The sequence below is a fragment of the Pimephales promelas genome, chromosome 25 (genome assembly GCF_988280905.1).
Source record: "Pimephales promelas chromosome 25, fPimPro1.hap1.1, whole genome shotgun sequence".
NCBI classification, from domain to species: Eukaryota; Metazoa; Chordata; class Actinopteri; order Cypriniformes; family Leuciscidae; genus Pimephales; species Pimephales promelas.
Genome location: NC_142793.1, coordinates 3846339 through 3868510, shown reverse-complemented (window position 1 = coordinate 3868510; position 22172 = coordinate 3846339). Strand labels below are relative to the sequence as shown.

At 38.4% G+C, this 22172-nt stretch overlaps 1 protein-coding gene across 1 annotated transcript in view; it reads right to left on the bottom strand.

Annotated features, from left to right (window-relative positions):
- Positions 1 to 1032: 1032 nt before the first annotated feature.
- The window catches only part of cpne8 (copine 8), a 93190-nt gene continuing 72050 nt past the window's right edge, over positions 1033 to 22172 (bottom strand). Inside the window, exons 16-20 of the mRNA XM_039656639.2 lie at positions 21894 to 22021; positions 20874 to 20976; positions 18361 to 18418; positions 7578 to 7651; positions 1033 to 2925 (exon numbers count right to left, since the gene is read on the bottom strand). Of these exons, the coding sequence (XP_039512573.1) occupies positions 2722 to 2925; positions 7578 to 7651; positions 18361 to 18418; positions 20874 to 20976; positions 21894 to 22021 (567 nt within the window). The 3' untranslated portion in view covers positions 1033 to 2721. The remainder of the gene's footprint in view (positions 2926 to 7577; positions 7652 to 18360; positions 18419 to 20873; positions 20977 to 21893; positions 22022 to 22172) is intronic.

The window sequence follows — 22172 nt, the reverse complement described above, 5'->3', positions numbered from 1 at the left end:
TTGTGTTCAGCATACACAGAACATTCACCTAGTGTTGGTGCATGGTTCCTGTTATTCCTTACGTTCTTTTTCGGTTTTTGTTTTTAGTTCAAGAACATTTCAACAGTTCAATAGTTTTTGTGTAAAAAAAAAAAAACTAATAAAAGGGTCATTCCTACAGTTTTGTAGATTTTGGGCTGACCAGGTTTGTTTGTTTTTTTAAATTATTTTTTAATCTTGTCAGAGGGAGAAACACACGGGTCAAGCTCAGGCCAGTATCACCAAATAATTCCGACCAAACAATTCAATTTTGCTAATCCTATGAAATCTGTACATCCAGTTATATGTGTAATGTTTAACAGGGTTGACCTTAACAAACAAGGTGGACGTTATGGGAAGATAATAAAGCCCATTTTTAGCTAGGACATAATAACATTCTAGCAGAAGATTTACATTTAGGAAGAATTTGAATATATAATTTCAAGTCCAGTATAAATTGGCACAATAGGGTGGACGTTATGTTTTACGCTATTAGATTAGTATTTTAAAATGAGGAAAAGAGAGAAAGGTTTATGACTGATTCTTATTTTGATTTTGGAGTTTCTTTCCCTACAAGGAAATTTTGTCATTTCTAGCAAGACATGTGATTTTGTGAATAAGATTTTAAAGAGCAAGTAAAACCAATGTAATAGAGTGGACTGGAGATTTAGGGACATAAACTAGTTTAACGGTTTTGCAAAAAAACAACAACAACTGCACAATTAAATAAAATAAAAAGTATTTTACGTCAAAGAGAATAAGTAAATCAACAAACTTATCCTCAAAATGACTAATTTAGAAATATATATGTAACCTTAATTTAGAAAACATGATTTGGGACATGGGAATTTGACTGACAAGTACTTCAAAACGTTGGGGACATAGACCCACGAAACTGTAGAAATAACCCAGACAGCAACATACATCTGGTACCCGATGGATTCCACACTTACCAGAAGTGGGCCGGATCTGGGCCGACACTATGTTGCTGTCTGGGACCCAAAAACATAAAAAGTTTGTTCGTTCGTTCATTCATTAATTTACTTTAGGTTGCATTAATATAACCATAAACTAATGTTCTTTGTTGCAGGGAAACTTACACAGAATGTTCTCTAATGGTACGTTCAACACCAGACACGAATAGCGCGTCAAGCACGAATGATTTCAATGTTAAGTCAATGAAAAGACTCGTTACGCACATAAAAAAATTCTTGCAGCGCGAATGAAGCGTAGAGCGCGGCGCAGTAGACTGAGCGCGAATTGAGCATCTGGCGCCTTAAGCGTGTTACGCGCGAATGATTTAGTTAGTGCTCTTTGTGCATTCGTTTGACTCTCTCGATGAATGCTCAGTCGACATTAAAAAATGGCCAAAATAAACATTAAAAAAACATAAAAAAATGGCCAATGGATTCCGATTCTGATGCGCGAAAATTTCGCTTCAAACTTTTGTTTTTTATGCATGTCAATTTCGCTCTTGACGCGCGAATGGATAACTAGACGCGTTAGGCGCGAATTTGACCCGCTATTCGCGTCCGGTGTGAACGTAGCATAATGCAATGTTAAGTCAATGCAAAGATGCGTTACGCGCATAAAAAAACCTGCGGCGCGAATGAGGCATAGAGCGCTTCAAGTTCACGCGAATTGCGCGTCTGGCGCCTTAAGCGTTACGCGCGACTTATTTAGTGCTATTTGTGCATTCGTTTGACTCTCTCGATGAATGCTCGGTCGACATAAAAAAATGGCCGCCAACGGATTTCGATTCTGATGCTTCTTTCGAGATGCTCTTGGAATCAAAGTGGTCTAGAGTATAACTAGACGCGGTAGGCGCGAATTTAACGCGCTATTCGCGTCCAGTGTGAACGTAGCATAATGCTTATTTTTGATATTGTATAATCATTAACCTTCTCAGTTAATACTTCTCTTTCCATGACCATAAACTACATTTTGTGGGATTGCTCAGTGACTGACATTAGCATTTAATTAAAATGTGTAATAATTATATGCTATAAATCCAAATCTTACATGTTTGGAGTGCTTTGAGGCTGAGTAAATAATGACACAATTTTCTTTTTCGGCTGAACGGTTCCTTTAACGTAGAGTAAGGCTTTTCCAGTTAAATCTCTGTGCTGCGCTTGTGCCGTGAAAGCTAAGCACAAATTCTTTACAGTTTGAGGCAGTCAAACGACCAAGAATACGGAATACCGAAATAGTATAATAATTGAAAGCGAATACTGTACAATGAAATGAAAACCAAGGCCTCGCACAAGTGGGTGAAAGTTTCTCTCAGTTTTGTACCGCTTTTTCTAAAATCACACTCGCTCTATTTACAACGTCATGTAATAAAATGAGTAAATTCCATTGTTAAGCAGCTCAGAGTTTTCATGAGGTACAAAAAAGCATCCATTTGTAAAAAACGGTACAATTGTAAACGTCTGTTGACAAGAACCGGAGATAATATGTGAGAGACAGAGACTGTGGAGTCATATCTGATGTTTGACTGACAGAAGAGGCCACTCGATACTTTAAAACAGTCTAAAACCCCTTCTGAAACCTCGCTACGCCCGACAAAGGACAGTGCCGGGCGTAAAGTACCCTAACGTCACCCTACACACCGAAAGACGGCATGTGCAAGAGCAGTGTCTCCCTCGGACAGGCCGTGTGTGATCCTGAGAGTGACAGTGAACCGTATGTTTGTGCGATCACTCAGATCTGCGTCTGCAGCGGGTGCACGAGCGACGCCGGGGGTTTGGACGAGGTGGAGTGGGTCGAGTGCTGAGGTTTGATGCCTCTGCTCCTCATGTACTGGAGGAACTGGTCCGGGATTTCCGCAAGAACGTCCTTGGCCAGACGGGCCATGCTGAGAATGTGATTCCCTCTGCGGTCAATGTAGTCTCGGAAAGGAACAAACTGGGGAGAGATCAGACTGAGATTTAGGAGGAATACGGTGTTGATAACTACAGAAAATCCCATTTGGATTGTAAAACTACGCTTAAATTACATCTAATGGAAGTCTATGTGAACACCAACGCAATGTGTTAAATTTACGGTAAAATATCGGCAGCTGTGGTTGCCAGAAATTTACCGTATAAAATACGGTAGCAAGACTTTACGGTAACAAGGTTTTAGAGGCTTAACTTAAAATTTACAGAAATAAACTGTATTTCATTATCTGATATTATGTTAAATTATTGACCAATTGAAGTATTAAAATCTGTTTTGTACCATTATAATATACTGACAACCAACAATCACAGCAGTGATGAGAGTCACATGATATATGGAAGCTCGTCACATGCAGATCTTCCACAAGAAACTTCATATTAATATATAGAAGCTGCACCATCATGGTAACAGATGAAATTTGAAAAACATTAATTTAACAACATTAAATGTCACATAAAACCCTAATGTACATAACTGATTAGAAAAAGACTAAGCAAACTATGAAGAAACAAGTTATTTCAACAAACAATACATCAAATGCGAAGTGTCACGCAGGGAATTGTGGGAATGTCAATTTACTTTATTACATTGTAAATTATACAATGAGTTGTTCATTTTCACTTTAAAAACTGTAAATTTAACGGTATTTTACAGTAAAATTACATTAAATTTACCATTAGATCTATCAGTTATTTACCGTATATAGTAAAGATCTTTTACCGTTAAAATCACAATCGTTTTTTACAGTGAATTGTATTAAATATGCAATTGTAGTATACTAAAAACTTGCGGATAATATATTAATTATATAAAAAAAACGCTTAAGTGTACACTTTCATGACACAGCTTTTTTTAAACAGTCTAATTACTCAGAATTGTAATCAAGCACTTTATATGTGCTTTAGACTGTTTAAAAAACTGTAAAAAAAAATATTTTCATGATTTGCTATCACAACATTTTTTCTTTTGTCAAATCAACTTAATTTATTTAGTTGAGATAACTTATTATTTTGAGTTTCTGATGGTTAAATTAATCTCCTTCATTGTATTAACTCACTTTTTCCAGTTCAATCAACTTAAAATTTTAAGGCAACCAGGTTACTTACTTTTTTAAGTTAAACCAACAATATTTTTTTACAGTGTGTGTTATTTGGATATAAATATATTTAAATACATCATACAAGTTTCAATAGAAATTACAAATTATATTTTATTTTACCTCAAATCCTTTTACCAGTACACGTTAACAATGTGACAAAAGAAGAGGTGTAATTCTGAAATGACATATAACAATGTTCTTACTAGCTAACTGCAACTAACATAAATTTAACCTATAATATGTTTTAATCGAATTGCAATCTAAATGCAGTTAAGTGTCCAAAAACACTCAAAGAAACACTTATTTTAAAGTATATAATTTCTCTGTACTTTTTTTCCACAATGGCAGTAAAGCATTTAAACGCAGAAATGTGTGTTACCCTTATACTATGTTGTAACATTATCTCATATCCAAGAGATTTTTTGAACATTTTTGAAATATTTGTAATCCAATTTTGCAATAAAGTCCGAATTAAGCAAAAATCGTCGCATTTATGTCTCAAAAGAATAGTTCGCCCTAAATTGATAATTAATACATCATTTACTCACCCTGGTGTTGTAATAAACAACAAGGAGAATCTGTTAAAAATGTCCCACTTGCGTTCATCCATTGTACAGTGTACAGTGAATAACGACCAGCATCAAACTTTTAAAAAAGACACAGAAGTATCAGAGAATAATCCCGTGTGACACGTGTCTAATAATCGATGTGTTCTGGGGTTATATACGAAAATGTAATGTATTATTTAACGATAATAACATCCCTTGGCCTTAATCACTTGGTTCACTCCGACTCACCCAGGAAAACACACAAGTTGTGAGAAATCAAGACTAAGACTAAAATGCGTCATTCTATGACACTTTGGCATCTTTTTTTAAAGGGGACATATCATGCAAAATCCACTTTTTTAGCCCATTTTGTTGTATATTTGGAGTGTTTATAAGTACAGAAAAGATGAAATTATTCTCTTCAGGTGCTTCGTTTATATCTTTATATTCTGTTTTGGTCATATTTTTCAACCTGTTCAGATTTTTCTGTTCTCTATGACGTTTTTTGAAGTATCACGTCACAGTATTTGCAGCGGAACTGCCAAATAAGGACATCGACTACCGGTCCAACACTTCGAGCAATCCGCCATTATTATTTCTCTCTCCGATTTTGTAGTCCGAGCTCAATGAAGCAGAAGTTACGAGAGGGCAAGTCAAAATGTTCGGTTTTTGGATGTAGTGACCTGAAGCACTCCAAGGATCCCCACTTCAACAACCTCCGCCAGTATCAAGAAGGGTTTTCCGATCGACTTCGTCTGAATGAGGGGTAAATTCCTTCTGTCATTTAGCTGCTGTGTTTTCTGATGCTTTTCTAAACGTAAGTTATCATATTATTATCAATACAGATTTTTTGTGGTAAGATTGGACCGTAGTCATTTATCTTGTCAGTGTGCTCGTTTTAACAAGAGAAATAGGCGACTTTCACTAATACAACATAGTTAACTTAACGTTACATACCACTGCATTCACATGATGACGTTGTTCTGCAGGTTCGGCGTCATCTTTTTCAACTCGCTCGCTCTGGCTCGAATATGTAAGGCTTGATGGACAAGTCTTCCGTTGTTGACATTTTGTTAACGAGTGACTAAAAATGTTCTTTGAAGCTATAGTATATAATCGTATATCTCTAATCAAACTACAATAATGGCCGAACGCGGGGAGTTGAACCGAGTGTGAACTCAGCGACCTGGAGAGCGGGCGGGGAAAGACGCAACTCCATTTTATTTAAAGGGGCCGCATTGAAAAGGGTCGCTCACAGACGCACATCAGAAAAGGGGTAGAAGTGGAGCCCTAATAATGAGGAATTCAGACCCAAGCATTGCAGTTATGCTTTATATAGACCACAAATGTATGATTTATAAGTAAAAATGAATGATTTAAAAGCATGATATGTACCCTTTAAAGCTTGATACTGGTCGCTTGATGAGGACGAGCAGGAGTGGGATGTTTTATTTGAATTTCTTCTTTTGTGCCAAACAGAAAGAGGGACATACAGCAATAGTGTGAGTAAATGATGAACTATCTCAGTAATCTGACGTACATTAAAGAGAACAGGACTGGCAGGATCATCTTGGTAAACTCTTTGCTTAATCTGATTTTTTCATTTATTCTTATTATTTCAAGTGAAATTATGTAAGGATGTAAGATAAGCAGATTTTACACATTTTCATTGTGCATAATTCATGAGCACATAATAATAAAACAAATTGTCTTCAGCTTTTCATTAAAATGTTATGGCTTTTGCTTCTGAAACAACTTTTCTTGACAGTTGATGTAGCTCTTTTATCTTTGAATCCCTCCCGATTACCATGTCAGGACCATTTGCTATCCACTGAATCGCTCATGAATAAAGTCAAATTTTATCATCTCATAACATTGAAAGAATTCATCACATTATTGCGGTAGAATTAGTTGTGAATGTAATTTCAAGTCAACTTAGGACTTGCAACTAAGAAAAAATCCTGGAACTCTTCATCAAGTAAAGAAGTAACCTCACAGCAGTCTCATGCTAATACACACACACTTTATCTAATCAATATAATTGTGGCAACAGATTACAAACAATTTTATTAATTAACTTCAATTGAGTAATAATTAATTAAATTATTCCTTAAAAGTGAACCATTTAAAATGAGTAAAGTTTACACCAAAAAAATAAACAAAAATATCTGAAAACAGACAGATGTCAAAGATTTCAAAGAACTCTTTATTTTAAATTACCAACATTGAAGACACCTGATGTTAACAAGCAGAGTCACTGAAACACTGATCACCACAATGGTGACTTAAATGCACGCTTTGTTTTGGTACGTTTTACTCATTTTAAATGGTTAACTTTTAAGGAATTAATTTGATTAATTTAGGGCTGTGCAAAAGTTAATTGCGATTAATCGCATCCAAAATAAAAGTCTGTGTTTACATAATATATTTGTGTGTGTTGAATAATTATTTTGTATATATGAATACCTATGCATGCATGTATATATTTAAGAACTATTTGCGCTTAAATTCTCTATATATTTATAAAAACATAATCTATATTGTATAAATATAAATATTTTATATATAAATAACACATTTTCTTAAATATATACATGCATGTGTGTGTATTTATATATACAAAATAATTATATACAGCACACACAAATATATTATGTTTTATTTTGGATGCGATTAATCGCAATTAATTTTTGCACAGCCCTAGATTAATTATTACTCAATTCTATTGTTAAATTGAATTAATAATATTGCTTGTAATCTGTTGCCACAATTTGTTTGATAAGATAAAGCACATTCATTTTTACAGTGTGTAATGTTAAAGGATGATGGTTATACCCTTCAAAAACATGATGCCAGACAAACAGTTGAGTCAAAAATACAGTCATTGCTTCAAATGGTTAAAATCACCTTGAATGCCGCTTTACTGTTTTGGTCCAAAGATACATGAGATTCACGGCTGGAAAACTCACCTGCACAATGTCTCTCTCTGCGAAGCGACCCCTGGATGATATCCTGACCTCATCTCCATCTAGTTCAATCATCTCTGTCAAATGGAAGAAAATGCCACAGGAAAAACAATCATGTGGTGCTTCACTCGGCCCAGGCTGTTATACTGAAGTGTGCCATCATTGGATTCCATATGAGTTCAAATACATCCTTTAATGCTGCAGCAGCAGCTGTGAAATGAGTTCAAAGAGCAAATCATGACTGTGGCGAGATAACGAGAACACCGGGAGCTGCATATAAATGAGGTTTTATCTCCATTAAAGGAAAAACAATTATCAAACATTATACAAATTGTGAGCCCAGCAAAGACCAAGTTTTTTCATTTTGGCGTAAAGGCACTATTTAATGGAAATCTGGATTTTTTTTTCTCACTACTGTTTAGAACGCCACTAATCCTCTGATTTCATTGGGGATGGTGAGGACGAACTCAAGAGGATGAATGCAAGGGTTTGTGAGAGTAAAACTCTCTCAAAGAAACTGTTCCAATTCACTGCATCCCCACTTGAATAAAGCTTCTTTAGTGCTTTGTTTATCCCTAACTTTCAGAATGCAAAACTTCTACCCCAGTACAGAACATTTATTACAATTTAACCGCAAAACTATCAATACGCCAGGTTCATAAAGACATTAGTCATAAGGTAAAGTAACAAAACTAGACTATTCGTCAATGTAGCTTTGCGCCGCCATCTTGACGACCGACTGTCTCAGTATTGCCTGCAATATGTCGTGCAGTTGGAAATGTCTCATATTGTATCATGTCTCATCTTTCTGTGCGCACACACCCGAGCCGAACTCGATCCATTGAGGAGTAATTATGATCAGACAAGAAACGTTCGGGCCAATCAAATTTCCAGGGCGGGCTTTATAGGATGATGGACAGGTGATCTGCAAGGACATAATCATCGCGTTATCAAAGAGCGCTTAACTGGTTTCCCTCAGAGATGACTGCAGCTGGAGAAAATAAATCGACAGCGCATTAATTTTAATAGACAAACAGAAAACTGCAATCAAGGCATTTGTCGATCGGAAAGATATTTTTGCCGTCCCACATGATTCGGGAAAAGTGTAACTTATCAGCTGGCTCTGACGGTCGCTAAGAAGATGGGATGTAATGAAAAGCCTGTGGTCGTTGTGGTTTCTCCTTTGGTCGCACTCATGGAGGAGTGAGTAAAAGAAGCAACACTCGTTATTTTACTTCTAAAATAAGTAAAGTTAGGCTACGTTCTGTAGTTGACAACTGTATGCAAAGTAGCTGACTTACTGAGTTGCTCTGATTGGTTGTAGGTTTACCGACTAAACAATAGTGCCGAAGTGATGACGTCACAACTCGGAAGCTAGCAGCGCATGGGTTCCCTCGGTCGAAAAGCAATGCATTTTCCCCATAGACTTTTGGAAAATCGCAAAAAAAATAAGATCTGTGTTTAACAAAGAGTTGTGACCCTTACACGTTTTGTCTAGCAAGATAATCTTTACAAGTTAATACAAAAATGTATACATTTTGAAGCCTATATAAAGATTTTAAAAAACACAATCAGACACAATAAAGTTTAAAAAAAACACCAGCAGGTTATAACTGTGTGTTCTATGGCATAGATCAAAATGTGAAAATATTTAGAGGCTTTGTTCACCCCAGACCTTATTTCAGGCGATTTAGCAAAAACCCATTCAAAAATCCCATAGGCTTTAGAGCGAGGGAACCGTAATGCTAAAATGCTAACTCACTTCCGTGTTTTGGCATACAGAGTGACATCGTAACTTCAGCACTCTATTGAGTGCAGAGTTGTTGTTTTTCCTGGTTCGGTTAAGACATACCTCATAATCAAAGGCCTACAGAGGAGTTTCAGACTCATATTCTGACAAGAATATGAGTATGACAAAGTCAGGCTAGAGAGTATCCATATGTATCGTAAAATATGTGTCTTAAACAGAGTTGTAATCCAGTCTCTTTGGTAGATGGAGAGAGAGAGAGACAAGGAAAACAAAGCATGCAAATGGAAATGGAAATCGTGGCTGGAAAAATCAAAGAGCTCATTTTTTTTCATTGTGCGATTAATTGATTTATTGACTATCACGACAGGCCTAATCCAGATTAATGACAGCTAGCCGTGAGCCGTGTCTAATATCTGGCAGGCTACCAGCTGATCCACTTAGCTAGCTAACAACTTGCTACCTAGTCAGAGCAAACTACCACCAAAACCATACATATGTATTTTCATTTATAATACCAACATTTTCCATGATTAACTATAAATCCTTGGTGGCCAGGTACCGCACTTTTACGTCGTTTACCCATCCAGTCACTGCATATTGATACACGTATGAACTCTTGAAAGCATTCAAGCGATCCCCAATGTTTGGGGAGGGGTAATGCACAAGATATATACAAGATATATACAGTATATCAATCATGGAGGGCAAATTGGGGCGAGTCTGGGGAAGATAATAAAGGACAAAAGAGAAATGGGGGTCATAAATAAGGATCAGAGCCTTTGTTTTTAAAAATTTTATCCATGTATCCCTGTCTTTCTCTCTCATTCAAATGGGCAGTTTGGGCGGCCGTACCGGGCGAGATCGGTCGACAATATGGCGCGTTCTATTCATAGTGACGTAGGTGGCATCTATTAATTTATTTGTATAGTTCAGAGAGGGGGATATTTGTAAAAGAGCATGGCAATATAAAAAAAATATGATTGTATTTGGAAATGTTGGGCTTTGTGTTTTTTATGTTTTGAAAAGAAAGAAAAATGAACTAAAACCAACTGCAAAAGATGAGGGGCAATTGCACCACTTTAGCATTGTCACGGTGAGGTACAGGCAGAAGAAGACGAAGAGTCCAAAGTTCCAACGCAAAATTTTACATAAAATAATAATACTTAAACAGTTACAGACAGACAGAAGATACACACACACTAAATACAATGGAGAACGGACCAAGACTGACTGAATAGAAGGGAACTAAATACAAACACAGATGAACACTGATTGACAGGTGAAACAGTTGATGATGTTGATTAACTAAACACAGGTGATACAATGATACACAACTGATAATGATGATGCCACGTGACATGAAGACAGGCAAACAAGTCCAATGAAAACGACCTAAACAGAACACAACTGTGACATTACTCCCCGCTCCTGGTAGCTCGATGCCATAGATAGACCAACGGTGGAGGACGAGAGGGGACTCAGGAGGAGGACGAAGTGCAGGTGAGGGTAGACAGGGACCAGGGCGGAGACGACGGAGGGAGGAAACATGGTGAAGGTAGGACTCAGGGGGCCGACTGACGGAGGCAAAGCAGGTGGGAGAGGAGACCAGGGTGGAGCCGACGAGCCAGGGTGGGAAATGGCGACGCCGCTAGCTGAGGTGCACAGAAGGGCACGGAGGAGACAGAGGGAGTGAGGACCATGGAGGAACAGAAGGGAGTGAGGAGTCCAACGGAGCTGGGGGGATGAAGAAATGAGACATAGCCAGAGGAGTGCATTCCAGAGGTAAGGGGTTTGGTCGACGAGCAAGCAATGTGGATCCGGGGGGATGAGAGAGACTGGCGGAACTGGTGAACTGGTGGACCACGGTGGAGCTGAGGGGTGTAGGAGCCAAGGTGGAGCTGATGGATCGACGGGCCAAGGTAGAGTCCTGGTCTCGGAGGTTGGAGGCGGAGACTGGGGATCCACCAACCAGGCTGGAGCTGCAGGCTGGCAGACCTACGGCGCCTCCACCTCCCCGAAGGTGGTTTGAGGAGCCGAGGGGCTGACAGGCAGTGGTGGAGGAAGAGTTGAGAGGGGGTAGATGGGAGGAGGTGGGAGAGGGAGGCTGGGTGGGAATTCAGGCTCGGGGACAGAAGACTCAGGCTTAGCGGGCATGACGTGAACAGTCTCTGGCTCGGCGGCCAAGACGTGAACAGTTTCTGGCTCGGGGGACATGACGTGAGCAGTCTAGGGCTTGCCAGGCCATGTCGTGAAGAAGCTCTGGCTTGACAGGCATGACGTAAAGATCGGGCTCGGCAGGCTTACCGGATTGTTACGGGCAGACAGATAAAACATATGGAGGAAGACTGTATATTGGTGTTGAAGTCTATTAAATCTATTTCCTCTGGATTCTGGACGAGGACAGGAACAGCAGACTCTGGGAGGGTGATCTCGGTTGGACTAGACTCTAGACGGGTGGTCTCGGTGGGATGAGACTCTGGAACGGATCCAGTCTATGTGGTGACGATGCTGGCTAGGGTGTGTGGTTGAGCGGTGATGTCCTCAGTGAAGGTTGAGCCACTCAAACACAGCACATGATCCAGGTATTGAGCTAAGGTGTCTGGGATAGCAGCCGCTGGAGCTTGTTGGTGGAGATTATCTTCCAGTCCGTACCAGCACACAGACTTTAGGACACCATCTGCCCAGTTTACCCCATGAGAGATCTCCAGGAACTGCTCATTATACACTTCAATCTGGCGGTCGTCCTGGAAACGAGGGTGCGCAGAACGCTCATCCTTTCAATTTCTTGGTTGAACGGACCAAGACTGACTGAATAGAAGGGAACTAAATACAAACACAGATGAACATTGATTGACAGAACACAGGTGAAACATGATGAATATGAACTGATACAGATGAACTGATAATGATGATGACACGTGACATGAAGACAGGGAGACAAGTCCAATGAAAACAAACAAAAAAGAACGCACTGTGACAAGCACGAGAAAATATTCACAAAACAAACCTTTTTTTTTAAATGTGTTTAAATTTGTTTATATAAGTGCAAATATGCCTCCTATGCAAATGAGGGTGGATCAGTCAGTGATTTAATCTAATTGAAGATACAAATTAAAGGATTAGTTCACCCACAATTTTAAATTATCCCTTAATTATCTCACCCTCAAGCCATCCTAGGTCTACATGACTTTCTTCTTTCAGCCAAACACAATCCGAGTTATTTTATTTTAATATCCTGGCTCTTCCAAGCTTCATAATGGGAGTGGATATTAACTGATATTTGAAGCCCCAAAAAGTTGGGTCAGAGGTCATTCTTCTGAAAATAGACACGTGTAAGGTCGTTACCGGAAGCCAGTGATTATAGTTTATAAAGTTATAAATATGGATATTTTTCTTACAAAACGCATGGCTTTGCTTCAGAAGGCCTTTACAAACCCCCTGGAGCCATATGGATTACTTTTATGATGGATGGATGTGCTTTTTTGGGCATCAAAAAAAGCATGGAAAAGCCATGATATTATGTAACACAGTCTCATCCCAAGAAGTCATATAACTGGCGTATTGGGACGTCTTTTGACCATACGTCAACATCCGCCTTTTTAGGGTACCCTTAAACGTCGGTTACATGACGATCCTGGGCCGTCATACAGTATAACTGACGCTTTACCTTTAACGTCGGTTAGGTGACGGGGTAGGTTTAGGGGTAGGTTTAGGTCTGGGGTAGGGTTAGGATCAAATAACGTCATCTAACCGACGTCTAAGGGTACCCTAAAAAGGCGGATGTTGACGTATGGTCAAAAGACGTCCCAAGACGTCAGTTATATGACGTCTTGGGATGAGACTGCGCTGTATTATAATATAACTCCAATTGTGTTTGGCTGAAAGAAGAAAGTCGCATACACCTAGGATGTCTTGAGGAAGATTACATTATGGGATCATTTTTTGGGTGAACTATCCCTAAAGGTACACTATTTAACCCACTTTGTTTCAAAATTCACAAAATGTATATAATAAGCAAATACATCATGGATCCATATTCTTTCTTATCCTGAATCACTACAGTAATACACTCACTTAAAGAATTACTGTAGGAACACCACACTAATACTGTGTTTGACCCCTTTCGCCTTCAGAACTGCCTTAATTCTACGTGGCGTTGATTCAACAAGGTGCTGAAAGCATTCTTTAGAAATGTTGGCCCATGTTGATGGGATAGCATCTTGCAGTTGATGGAGATTTGAGGGATGCACATCCAGGGCACGAAGCTCCCGTTCCACCACATCCCAAAGATGCTCTATTGGGTTGAGATCAGGGGCCTCATTTATAAATGTTACGTACGCAAAAAGGAAGGCGTACGCCGCTCTCCACGCAATAATTGGTATTTATAAAAAGAAAACTTGACGGGAAAATGTGTGGTCCTTCGCGCAAGCTCTGACCCAGGCGTACGCACAAAAACGGGTGAAATGAGAAATGGCGACACCGTCGGCAGATGGAAGAAACACGTGAGAGTGTGTGAAACTGTAGACAGTTGTGTAGAAGAAATGGTAAAAAAACATGAAGACTTCACAAAGCAAGTCTTACAATTAACTTCCAACACAAACACCCGTTTTATTGATCTGCAGAGTAAAACAAACAAAATCATACGAAGATTACAACAGAAAATGCAAATTAATACATATTTGTAAAAAGAAAAGTGAAATATGTTCTGCAATAATATTGGCGTGTTATGCAATTCATCCTCATAACACATCTGTAGCTTGTCAGATGCAATCAAATGGATGGTATAAAAATGCCCTGATGCCATCTCAATGCGTAATGACGCACAAGAAGTTACGTTTCTTGGTTTTCCTCTCTGTGTTTGCCATGATTTCGCAATCGATGAATATTAACTTGTGGGCGTTTCGCGGACTATTTATGGGCAACTATGGGCGTGACATGAAGCCGCAAAAGCTGCGATACATTTAGAATTGATTGTGATTTATTAAAGGATAACTGTGTAGGATGTGCGTGCTCACGGTTTTATAAATCTGAATATTTCTGTGCGTACACACGTCCTATGTTTCATCCGTACACCACTTCTGTTGCAAATCCTACGCAAAGTTTTATAAATGAGGCCCCTGGTGACTGTGGGGGCCATTTTAGTACAGTGATGTCATGTTAAAGAAACCAATTTGAAATGATTGGAGCTTTGTGACATGGTGCATTATCCTGCTGGAAGTAGCCATCAGAGGATGGGGACATGGTGGCCATAAAGGGATGGACATGGTCAGAAACAATGCTCAGGTAGTCCGTGGCATTTAAACGATGCCCAATTGGCACTAAGGGGCGTAAAGTGTGCCAAGAAAACATCCCCCACACCATTACACCACCACCACCAGCCTGCACAGTGGTAACAAGGCATGATGGATCCATGTTCTCATTCTGTTTACGACAAATTCTGACTCTACCATCTGAATGTCTCAACAGAAATCGAGACTTGTCAGACCAGGCAACATTTTTCCAGTCTTCAACTGTCCAATTTTGGTGAGCTCTTGCAAATTGTCGCCTCTTTTCCCTATTTGTAGTGGAGATGAGTGGTACCCGGTGGGGTCTTCTGCTGTTGTAGCCCATCCGCCTCAAGGTTGTGCGTGTTGTGGCTTCACAAATGCTTTGCTGCATACCTCGGTTGTAACGAGTGGTTATTTCAGTCAAAGTTGCTCTTCTATCAGCTTGAATCAGTCGGCCCATTCTCCTCTGACCTCTAGCATCAACAAGGCATTTTCGCCCACAGGACTGCCGCATACTGGATGTTTTTCCCTTTTCACACCATTCTTTGTAAATCCTAGAAATGGTTAAGCATGAAAATCCCAGTAACTGAGCAGATTGTGAAATACTCAGACCGGCCCGTCTGACACCAACAACCACGCCACGCTCAAAATTGCTTAAAGCAGAACTAAGTAACTTTTTTTACCTTAACTGAACAGCTTTGGAGTCATTGTAATGTTAATATTACTGATTTCGTGTTGAATGGTGATCATCTCGCACCCCCCTGGTGCCTGTGAGCCGCAAAACCACCCTTGCAACTTTGGGCCGGCGGCTCGCCGGCCTCAGTGTTAGGAAGTATCGTGAGATTTCAGGTCTCGCGAGGTAACGAATTGCTTTACGGCACTATACGCGCACACGCATGCGTACACGCCCCCGGCCATCCAGGAGCCGGCTAGCTATAAGAAAAAGGTAACGCTAGATATTGAATTCTTCAAGTTTTCGTCATGGCTGATGTAAAAGAAGAAGAAGACAGCTCGGAAGTGTTTATCAGAGAAACAAAGAAGAGAAACGGACCGGCTTTTTCAGAATAGAGAGAACTGAAAGAAAGTGAAGCCTGCAAAACCGATGCTGACCTGGCCTTCTTGCTGTTGCACTTGTAAGTATCTTTATAATAAACTGTGTTTAATGTTTGTATTTCTTGTAATTGTGACCTCGGGAGTCGGGATGTTTGCTATTGTCTGTTTTTTTTATTTATTATTATATTATGCTCGCTGTCTGTTACCGGCTTACTAGTACGTTAGATACTGTAACTTAGATGTTAGCATTTTCATTAGCAAACAAACTTGCTTGTTTTCTGTAAGTAAGTGTTTTGTCCGTTCCTCTATCAGGGTTTATTTGTGTTTCTCAGATCGCCTATAAATCGATATGAAATTCTACAAATTATGCATTAGTTTAGCTTGTCGTCAGCCTCAGAATTAGTAACGTTATACTGTGCTGCTGACTTGATAATGCATAAACCGACACGAGAGCTGCTAGCTAATAATGCAACTTTTTTATATTTATTTACCCACATTTACACAAACAGAACTATAAGTAAACGAGAAATTGCATTGCAACTTCACACATGCAACTCCATCTGTGCTATTTTGACCTTGTCTATAAATGATATGTTGATAAAAGATTGATACATTTTCTTTTTCCTTTTTAGCTACAAGCGTTGTCAAGTGTCATCAACTCCGAGTAAGGGACACCCCAGACCACCAGTACCATCGGTCTCAAGCTTCAATAATAAAATAAACAAACTTGTAATAAACAAATTAAACGTGTTTGACTTTCTTTGGTCAATCGTTACGATAGACAACTCGGATCACCAGAAAAATGATGAATGTAACGTAACATGTATTTTGATAATGCATAATCAAAGTAGCTGTAGGCTAAACTAAAAATAAATAAATAGCGGAAATATTTCTTATAGTATTATTGATTTTTAACCATAATGTTACTGATAACGTTTGGTAACACAATAAAAATATACACTATCTCAACATTTGAATAATATTGTTCTGAGAATCATACCGCAGTGGATATGGCTCGGGCGTCAGTTTGGTTTGAAATGTGCTGGGGACAGAGACGCATTCGGAAGGGCATTTTCAAAAGTGCTGGGTAACGCATTCATTCTTTTTTCTCTTTCGAGTAGGTAATATTTTGAACGACGATGTAGCTTCCTGATGCACATAAATAAAAATGAGCACAATACAGTGATGGTCCGGCCAGAGGTTCCGCACTCGAATAGTTTTTATTTCCCCCTCATCCCCCTCATCAAAACCAATAATGTTTATCAGTGGTTGAATTGATATAATGTTTATCAGTGGTTTTATATGTTTTGATGAGTGGGGGAAAATATACGAGAGAGGAATTAGAAACCATGAGAAAAAGGGACACGTTTGTGTGCATTTTTATTTGTGATTTCACCGGAAAGAATCTCCGCAACGGATTGAAGCGCGTTTCTGAGAGAAGCCAACACATTTCAGTGCTAGATCGCCTGTTATTTAACAAACAAATGAACTGAATGCTGTTAACTGGAGATGTTTTATTTGCATTGGTACATCTGTGCCGCGAGATGTTTCAAAAGTGGTGGGGACAAAATCCGTTTGTTCGCCGGCTTCTCTGAAAACAAATTCACATGGCCTGCCTGAACGAGATGGGAGGGGGAGTTGACAACGAGTTTACGACAGTTTTCTCATGTATATATACTCCGAAACTGTAGGGGGAGCTCGAGAGAGAAACCTGCGAGAAAACAGCAAAGAAGTTTCCAGTCTTACTGAGCGCTGCTTTAAATCACCTTTCCTTCCCATTCTGACATTCAGTTTGGAGTTCAGGAGATTGTCTTGAGCAGGACCACACCCCTAAATGCATTGAAGCAACTGCCATGTGATTGGTTGATTAGATAATTGCATTAATGAGAAATTGAACAGGTGTTCCTAATAATCCTTTAGGTGAGTGTATATATATATATATATATATATATAGTAAGTGTTTTTTATTCAGAACATTTTAGACTGGGTGGGAAACCAACCACTGTGGATTATCCCTGTACCTGCGCAACTCGTCATATACTGTATATAAACAGTAAAGGCTACAATGTCCTTCCTCAAGACGCATGCAGTTTTGTTTATTAACCGCTAGAGTACCAAAAGTTACATAGTGTACTTTTACCTTTATGACAGTCATAAAGCAATTTCAAAATAACATATAGCTGCAAGCAGAAACTAGCGGGGCCAAGCGCAAGCAGATGACAGGACATGCCAACATGGCTGAAGGTGTGCTACTATGTTGCACTGTTATTGTCCTCAAAAAGTAGGTGGTATTTAAAAGGGATGTTTTCAAATTTTCTAGTGGTCATGACACACACACACAACAATATCAGTGAGCGCAAATTATTCACATTAAATTGCGCTATTACAATGCAAATAATATGAAATTATACCATTCCACAATAGGCAGTGAGAAGACAACTTTCACCAAAAGTAACTGGATCACACATTTACCAGATGAAAGGAGAGGTGTAGGCTTAGTTAACGAATGAACTGATGAGCCAATGGAAAATCAAAGCTTTTATAGTACACACACTACTAATGACGTTTTGGAAAATGTCTGATTGGTCTCACTGGAATGTGTGGAACAGGTTTCTCTTTTGATCTGATCTGGTCTTCTGAGTCTCTGATGGACTGGACTGATATCATATCACATCTTCACACATCCTCAAAGACACACACATCTCTCTCATCTTACCGTCAAATTCGGCCGGCCCGACTCCAACGATTATAATTGACATGGGAAGACTAGAGGCCTTGAACAGAAGGAAAGAGTTCATTAAAACAAGACCCCCAAGAATACACTCCTCATATAATTCAACATTTGCATAATGAATCGTGCACAAAACAGACTTGCAGTCATAGTAAGACATTTGAGGTGCAAACTGTTTTTTAAAGCAATGGCTAATTTTAAACACTTTAAATGACTATATATATAGTCAATATCTACTATTACCAAGTTATTTTAAGAAGGAAAAAATTACCATTAATGCTTTATATGTATCAATAACTACAAAGAGGTAGACCTCTTCTAAATGATGGCTCCATTTTAGTTGAATATATATATATATATATATATATATATAAACATGTAACTGTTACTAGCAACCCTGTTACGTATTCTGCAGTATATTTATATCTTATAAATTTGATTGAACTTTTTTATTTAAAGTTTGAGCCTTACTTTATAAAATATTTGAGGAAAGTGGCATGGGGCGGCAGCCAGTGGGATGTAATTATGGAAATATGAGGCACATTCATAAAGCTCATTTAATGTTCTTTGCTCATCTGCACACTGACACATTATGAACGACTCTTGCCACTATTAAAAGAGTCTCTGCCCATCACAGTCTGTACAATATCACATTTCAGTGTCTCGGCTGACGTGTTTTGAAGGAAAGACAAATGGATTCAATTTAGAGCATTTTTCTAATTATGTATACTTATTATAATAGGATCCACAAAGAGAAATCAACAACTTCTGTAAGTGGGCGTAAGATTCTTCTGTTGTATTCAGTGCAATGATAGTCTCATTCTTCATCCAATAATCTCTAGTAGTGATTAGAATGATGAGTGGTTAGAACTGTTGTTGTCAAAGTAAACAAACTTGGACTTTTTTTTATTAAGAATGATTTTGCGCTATTTCCAGTTTTCTTTTGACATTTTTTTTTTTACATTTTTAAAAATTCTATCAGGCATATCGTACCATATACAGTATACAGTATATATACAGTATATGCTGGGAACATACAGTATTTATGCCTTCAGAAAGAAAACAGGATGGACAGAAACTGGGATGACCATTTTACAGTTTTAAGGCAATCAGCAATCTAGCTAGAAAATTAAAGCTGCAAGCAACATTTATCGGTGTTCAAGCAGTTAAGGCCTTTAAGCACAAAGCATCAAAAGAGATTCAGTTTTATTTAGCATACATTTATTTACTGACATAATAGATGGAAAAGAACATTTACAGCTAATACGGGCAATTTATCTAATGGAAATACATGTTTTTAAAGCTTTTTGACAGTTATAGTGCCACCTATGATCCGATCTACATAACATTTTGCATACTTGTTCATGATGTTATGTCACATATGTGCACCAATTTTTGTGAAGTTCTGAGTTTTATTCAGGATTTAGAGGCTTCCGGGTGCATTTTTTCACGCCCCTTTTGTAAATGACCCTGTTATTGCAAAACTAATGGCAAAGTTCAACTTTTTTTTGTTGAACTTTGTGCTTGAAAACCTAAGTCAAATGGTCTAGGAGTTATGAGCAATTTAGTACTTTTGGTTGCTGTAGCGCCACCTATGGGCCAATGGGGCTCATACTCTGATAGGTTCTCCTCAATTTGAGGGCCTACCATCTGGCTGAGTTTCAAGTTTCTAGGCCTTTTGGGCTGCGCGATGCGTTTTCTCCTAGCAATTACAATAGGTTTTCAGCACTTTGTGCTTGAACACCTAAAAATTAAATGTTAAGAGAGGTTGAGAAAATAAAAAAACTTTTAGAAATCAATCTGCATTCCAACGGACATCGATTATGCTCATAGTTTGGAAGCTCCTTTAAAGGCATCTTTAGTAAAACAGATCTATACTTAATTAAACACATTCAAAGGACCTGAACCGATAGTGATGCAACCCTTTCTACAGAATACATGTTTCTTGCACATAAACCCCATTTGACATTAGAAATCTTGTGCTCAAGGCAGTAAAACTACAAGCTATTTTTAAAATCAATTACCAGTTGTCTATAACAAAATCACAGAAACAGGGTTGACATTTTAGGATCATAACCAAGTTACAAACTTGATGGAAGAGTAGAGACATGTTGTGAGACACCACACACACCAGCCCCAGAATACACAGTAGTCATGTTGTGAATGAGATAAGAGGACGTCTGTAATGCAAACCCCTCCATATTGCGGTTGTACAGTAGTTGTCTTTGGTGTTTCCCAACCAAACGCAACATAATTCCCATAGAAACCAATGCAGGTATTCCGAAAAACAAAAGTCAGTTGGATCTGAACAGATCAAATTCCAATGGGATACACAAATAATTGGATTTAATGTAGCCTCTGGGACACGTTGGGTCATTATGTAAAAATCTAAATTTGGTGTCAGCTGTTCATTGTCATTTTTCGAAATACGACACTTGTCTTTTCATTTGTTTTTCTGAATGGTGTAATGTGTCCAAGAACTGTGCTTTTGAACTTACATTTACGATGGATTCTTTAGTTTGCGCCATGTCGGAGATGACCCCATCCGAGATGATGAGGAGGATGAAGTATTCAGAACCATCCTTTACTAATGATGCATATCTGCAAAAAAGAAAGATGATTACTTCATATCCACGAAGACCCAGGGCTGAATCACCTTAAAAATCTAATCCATCCTAGTGTCAAAAAGAAAAGAGCATTAAAAAAAAGTCAAAAGTACCTGGATGGTATACAATTTGTGGTCATTTTGTGGTAAGTATGTACTTTTTGTCTACAATTGGTTCTCTAATGAGGCACTAGGATGCAATAACATAACATTTTAAGATTTGTAGCCTAATATTGTAGTATATCAAAATGTGGGATAAAAACTGAAATCTTTTACTGTAAAACGTTTTGAAGGCAAAATGATAAATTACCATATAATTTACAATGAGTAAAAGTACATTTCCAGATGTCCCTGTATGGCACATCATATAGTTTACTCTTACTTTGTTTTATTTCTTTGTGTGATTAGTAATATACATTAGGGGAGTTTACTAAGTCAATGTTTGTTGCATTATTTTAGTGTCAATGTGATTGGTTTTCTATTGTACCACCATTATTATCATGGTCAGTACATATTGGTTTATCCAAAGCATATTTGATATGCTAACTCTAACTTTAATGGTATATGTTTTCCCATTTGTTTCCTTGGTTACAGATTGGGCTCACCTGTTTCTTGTTTAGTTGATCATTACCCTGCGTTTTTATATGCATGTTTTATGCTTGGTAGTTTTAATTAAGAGTTGATTTTATAGATTCTTGCTTCGATTCTGCCATGTCTGTTTATGGTTGTGTCTCTAGTCAAGTCAAGTCTTTGTTTCTTGCCTATTGGTTCATGTTTATTTGGAATAAAGCTGCACATGGGTTCTTAGCTTCTTGCCTCCCCATAGATTCTCTCCTTCGCATCCATGAACAATGGTTTACAATAATAACAAGTGTTATAGTGTTTAAGAAAGATTGAAGATGATTGGCCTCACCTTGCTACATGATTAATGACAGGGGAGAAGTATGTTGGTCCATAGAGACGAACGAACTTCAGACTCTGGTAATACGCCTCTAGAACGCCCTCTATCCCGCTGCAGTATGGGTTATCTGGGTTCCCATTCTGGAAGTACACATATCAATATACATCTAAACATATGCACAAGTTTATAATACTAGCATCCCAGTGAAGGATGATGTATACATAAAATGTACAAATGTAAGCCAAGTGAGTATATATGAGCCTTGTGAAAAGGTATGCTTAATTATATTAA